Source organism: Berghia stephanieae, chromosome 1 (assembly GCF_034508935.2).
Source record: "Berghia stephanieae isolate SIO BIC M18660-M18661 chromosome 1, UCSD_Bste_1.3, whole genome shotgun sequence".
NCBI classification, from domain to species: Eukaryota; Metazoa; Mollusca; class Gastropoda; order Nudibranchia; family Aeolidiidae; genus Berghia; species Berghia stephanieae.
Window position 1 is genome coordinate 40,914,893 of NC_088360.1, and position 6,234 is coordinate 40,921,126.

Genomic DNA, 6,234 nt, shown 5'->3' on the forward strand with positions numbered 1-6,234 from the left:
CTACTACTACTACTACTACTACTACTACTATTATTATTATTATTATTATTATTATTATTATTATTATTATTATTATTATTACGATGATGACGGCATCGAGAATGGTAGTTTTAGTCTTTTAATATAATAATATTTTGTAAAATCTGATTTTAAAAGAGCCAAAGGCCTGCGGATAATTTGAAAATAAAAGAATGATACTTCATTATACAGTATCTATGTAAAACCATTATTGTGATTTTTTTGAAACTGCAAATTAATTATGAATCAAAAGCTAAGGCGGTCAGAGGCGGTTGGAAGAGTAAAAACATCTGACTGCTGCGAAACTTCATTCAGAAATGTACTAAGATTTATATCACAAAGCGCGAAGTTTATGAAAATGGTTTGTAATTTACTTCTTTATCATTACAAAAAAATACAAGTGAACAGTGTAGACTTTGGATTTGTTTAGAGATCTGTTGAATCGATCTAATCTAGGACTGAGAGTAGAGGCTACTAGACTAGTGAGTGTGTGAAACTTTTTGTGACGAATCATCCAATAATCTATGAGAGAGAGAGAGACAGAGAGAGAGAGAGAGAGAGAGAGAGAGAGAGAAAGAGATTGGAGAAGAATGAAAGAAAGAGTGAGAGAGATATAGAGATTGAGAAAGAATGAAGGAAAGAAAGAGATAGATAGGAAGAGAAAGAGATATAAAGAAAGAAAGAAAGGCAGATAGAAGGAATGAAAGAAAGACTGAGTGAGACAGAGAGGGAGAGAGAGAGGGAGAAAGAGAGAGAGAGAGAGAGAAAGAGAGAGAGAGAAAGAAATTGGGAAAGAATGATAGAAAGAAAGAAAGAGAGAGAGAGAGAGAGAGAGAGAGAGAGAGAGAGAGAAATAGAGAGATAGAGAAAAAAAGAAAGGGATTGAGAAAGAATGAAATAAAGAGTGTGAGAGAGAGAAAGAGAGAGAGAGAGAGAGAGAGAGAGAGAGGGAGAGAAAGAGAGAGAAAGAGATTGGGAAAGAATGAAAGAAAGAAAGAGAGAGAGAGAGAGAGAGAGAGAGAAATAGAGAGATAGAGAACGAAAGAAAGGGATTGAGAAAGAATGAAATAAAGAGTGAGAGAGAGAGAGAAAGAGAGAGAGAGAGAGAGAGAGAGAGAGAAGGAGAGAGAAAGAGAGAGAGAAACAAAGAACGAATGTAGAAAGAAAGAGAGGGAGGGGAGTGAGAGAGAGAGAGAGAGATAGAGAGAGAGAGAGGGAGAGAGATAGAGAGGGAGAAAGAAAGGGAGAAAGAAAGAAAGAAAGAAAGAAAGAGAGGGGAGGGGAGAGAAAGAAAGAAAGAAAGAAAGAGAGAGAGAGAGAGAGAGAGAGACGAAGAGAGGTATAAAGAAAGAAAGAAAGATGGAGAGTTAGAGAAAAAGTGAAAGGAAAAAGAAAGAAAGAAGAGAGAGAGAGATAGAGAGAGAGAGAGAGAGAGAGAAAGAGAGAGAGGAGAGAGAGCAATATTGTTTTGTTTGTTTGTTTTTAAGGGTTTTACGGCGCTTGCAAAACATTTAAGTTATATCAGCGCCAGTAAAAAGGAAGAAAATGGGATAGTAAAAAGTTCTAGAATTACAATTAAAGCACTCAAGAAAAGTAATACATAGGGGAACTGGGAACAAATAGGGATCAGATGTAGATTCCAAGAGCATACCACCAATGTACTTTGTTTAAGATCACCTATAAGTCTGAGTCTCAACCGACGAAAGCACAAGATCCTACATAGAGGAATACACTCAAATGCATAAATTATACATTCAAAATAAGAAATATAATAATAATACATAGCAGAGAGATGATTTACAAGGGAAAAAATATCATATCCCAAAACAATAAATATGCATTTGACTGTTTCCCTCCTAGCCAAGGACTCTGGCCAGGGCCAGTACAATCCCAAGTAATCACACTCCAAGACAAAGACAGAAAGCAAATTGGAAAACAGCTATAAGGGGGATAGAAGACACAGTAAGTGCCACCCTGCCCACTATGGGAGGCCAAGAACCCCACCCAGAGAGAGAGAGAGAGAGAGAGAGAGAGAGAGAGAGAGAGAGAGAGAGAGAGAAAGAGAGAGAGAGAGAGAGAGAGAAAGAGAGAACGAAAGAAAGGGATAAAGAAAGAGTGAATGATAGAGAGAGAAAGAAAGAGATTGAGAAAGACTGAAAGAAAGACAGAGAGAGAGAGAGAGAGAGAGAGAGAGAGAGAGAGAGAGAGAGAGAGAGAGAAAGAAAGAAAGGCATAGAGAAAGAATGAAAGATAGAGTGAGTGTTTGTGTCTGAGATATTATATATATATATATATATATATATATATATATATATATATATATATATATATATATATATAGTATACGCTTGGCTAAGAAGCTCATAACATTGCCATCCGGAAGTATAACGGACCAACACACAAAATTGTGTGTATCCATTAACGTTTATAGTCAGGTTAATACAGTTCAGTGAGCATTACTCATAAACGCGGATGGCAAAAAAAAAACAATAAGAGTGACGTCATCTTCGAACTATCTATATATATATATATATATATATATATATATATATATATATATATATATATATATATATATATATATATGTATATATATATATATATATATATATATATATATATATATAGAGAGAGAGAGAGAGAGAGAGAGAGAGAGAGAGAGAGAGAGAGAGAGGCTTTGCTTCAGCCCATTCACTGCACGTCGACAGATCAAGGTCAGTAAGAATCTTTTTCTTTTCCGTGACATAAGCAAGGGCCCTATAATGTCAACACTGATGAGTTGAAAAGGCGTGCCGATTATATAGGTTTCTCCAAGGCGTATTTACTTTACTTTACCGATGTTCCATGTCGGACACGACGTTGGAGATCATGGTTCGCCAGCTCTCTCTCTCATCTGCGAGTTTTGCACATTGATTTATGGGGCTTCCTACATACGCTGCGACATTTCCAAGCCAGCTTGTCCTTCTTCGTCCTCGACCACGCTTGCCTTCTATCTTTCCCTCTGCAATGGTCTTCTGAAGTGAGTCGTGCCTTCTGATGTGGCCGAAATATCGGGTTATCCTCTTTCTAATAGTTGAAATGATCGTTGTTGATGTTATGCCTAAAGTTTGGAGTACTTGATGATTTGTTTTCTTTTCCTTCCAGGATACCCCTGCAATTCTTCTATAGGTCCACATCTCAAATGCTATGAGTTTCTTTTCTAGTTTGACTTTGTTTGACAGCTATTGCATGACTTGACAAAGCGCTTAATATCGGCATCGCGTCAGAGCGAAAGGACCGAGAAAAGGCAGTAAAGAAACTAGAATCGCTGGGACCGTGCAAATAGAAAGATAAGAAGTGTTCGGTTCAACGGTTCGGCCAACGGTTCGGTGAACGGTTCGTCAGCTTCGGACCGGTCCTCCGGTCCCAGCCAAGGAACCATGGGACAGGTTCTTGGGACCGGTCCTCAGCGCGGCACTAGTCCTATCCAAAGACAGAATTTTTTTTTATTAAAAAAGAAACAAAAACGTGAACTTTTATATAGCGCAATATCCACTAAATGTTCTCAAAGCGCTTTACAACGGGTCCCTGACTAATAGCAACACGTAACATGTAGAACGAGACATGACGCCTGTTAGGCGATGTTACAATTTTATCCGACAGAGACAACAATGTTGACGACCAGGTACTCATTTTACATCTGAGTACGGTGATAGGATGTGAGTAAAGAGTCTTTCAAGGACTAAACTAGGCGCCGAGCGAGGCTCAAACCCAGGACCTTCCGATCCGAAAGCGAGTGTCATACCACAAGACCACATAGCCGCACGAAAAGAGAAAAAAGGAATGGAGACAACAACAACCCCCCCCCCCCCCACCAAAAAAAAAAAAAAGATTAAATATTTAAAAATCAAACTCTTCCCACTTCCCATACTTATGGTCCAGCATAGCACAGACACAAAATATTAACAATCCATTTTCCTTTCACTCCCTAACATTGACCCGACCCGCTCCATCAATCTTCGCAGACACACACACACACACACACACACATATGCTTAATGGATAGTGTTATAACACTATTTTCATGTTTTGAGGCTCTCACTTACACTTAGCGGTTCGACAGCCATCTACTGCAGGACCGGTTCCTATCGTTTGACGGTCACAATGACGCCTTGTGAATGGCCAATGTCGAAAAAGAACCGGTTCGAATCGGTCCTTGCGGTTCACATTTCCCATGAACCGTAGGACCGTGGTCCTTAAGCTTGCCTAGGACCGCCCCGCACTACTACTCACCGTGGCCGCAAACGTCACTTGCTATTCTTCGCACAATGCCGGTTGATTGAAACTTTGAAGCTTTGTGAAAAACGTTCGGGGCCGAAAAATAGCAAGGCATAGTGCAGGTTACTGTACTGTGTAAGTCCGTAAACGGGTGACCAAAAACATTGCATAAAGAGGGCAAAATTATGCATTATCGGTCTAATCATAAAAAAGATCAAAGAATCATAGTACAGAGAAGGCAAATCTGTTACTATATGTCCCAATAAAGTATATAACAGAGAAACTGTGTAATACTGGTCGGTTCAGTAACAAAATAAATATACCACAGGAGACCAAAAACTGTGTCATTAAAGACTGGTCGGTTCAGTGACGAATTAAAAAATATATCACATCTCCATAAAAGAGTGTGATAATACAAAGATGCTCGTTTAAAATTGAGTCGTTCATATCTGTATCCAGATCCAAAAGGATAGTGCTAAGTCGTGTACGTATAACAAATTTGAGAAGCACTGTTGTTCTCAATATTCACTTTGAGTACTCATACTCGGTATTTTTAGTATCAGATATCTACGAAAACTGCCGAAAATCGCCAAAATGATGTTATTCGGAGGTTTTATCAAAAAGTGCTTCGTTATTTGGAGGTTATTTTTACTGATCTTAAATAGAAAAAAAATCGGGACCACGGGTCAATGTCGTTATCAGGAGGTTGTCGTTATTAGGAGGTGTCGTAATCGGGAGGTTCCACTGTATTAGAATTGTTAATGTGAGTTGCCACTGGACCATTGATTTAAACAAACTAATCAAATATTGATTAATACCTTGAGTTCGATCAAATCTTATACGTTTGGCTAGAGTTAGAAACATAATTCTAGTTTCTATTTGACTGGAGTTTAAAATAATTTCACAAAAGTTCAAGCTATCCACAAGTATATATTCCATAAGACCATGTTTTGTGCTTTTGGTGGTTTTAATCCCAAAAAAAAAATAAAAAATAAAAAAATGAGCTTTTATATAGCGCAATATCCACTAAACGTGCTCAAAGCGCTTTACAAGGGGTCCCTGTCCAACAGCAACACATAACTTGGAGGACGAGACATGACGCCTGTCAGGCGGTGGAGAAGGAAGAGGGAGCTGTTATATTGGGAGGGATGGTGGGGGAAAGAGGAGAGAAGGGAAGTAAGGAATGGGAGTGGATTTTGAGGTTGGAGATAATTTGGGTATATTGAGGAACGGGGGAAATTTAGGAGGGAGAGGATGGGGGGTGGGGGGGGTCTGGAAGAAGGGAAGGTGGTGGGAATGAAGAGAAAGGGGACGCATATGGCGGTGGGGAGGGATTATGGGGGTGGGGGTTTATTTTTTGCTATTAATTAGAATGTTTTTGAGTGTCTAGTGTCTGCACATTGTCATAAGTTCGTATCTTTTGTTTAGGATGTCTTTTGTTTGTGACTTTAAAATATTTCTTGAACAAAAGATCTGGACGTTCACATTCTGATTGAGCGTATCTAGTGGGAAGAAATCACACAACTTGCGGTTACAAAAATAATAACGATAGTAGAGCGAGGTCAACATTCTCTTGTTTACAGGCAACCAGCTATTTATGCTTTGCCTTTAAGTGAAACACTCACAACATCCCGCAACAGGTTATAACGTACTAAAACACAAAACTATGTGTAACCTTAAACGTTTATAATCTGATTGATAGAATTTAGTGAGAACTAATTATTAAAATGGCTGGGTATAAACATTAACAAAGAGCTGAGTGACGTCAATTTCGTTCCATCTATATTATATGGCTGAGCGAGACGGATATTAATTTACCCGACTTTTCCAAACGCGAGTATTTTCTGTCTGCAGATCTCATCATAATGGTTCGTTACAATCATTGATTATTCAATTTATTTAAACTTCGTTAACCGATATTCTGAAAGACTGCATTACTTTGATAATCAATTTGTCATG

General features: G+C 38.5%; 1 protein-coding gene across 1 annotated transcript in view; it reads left to right on the plus strand.

The window, feature by feature from the left end:
• LOC144968985 (contactin-associated protein 1-like) overlaps positions 1-4,645 on the plus strand; it is a 25,582-nt gene extending 20,937 nt beyond the window's left edge. Inside the window, exon 7 of the mRNA XM_078907943.1 lies at positions 4,554-4,645. Within this exon, the coding sequence (XP_078764069.1) occupies positions 4,554-4,645 (92 nt within the window). The remainder of the gene's footprint in view (positions 1-4,553) is intronic.
• Positions 4,646-6,234: the final 1,589 nt, after the last annotated feature.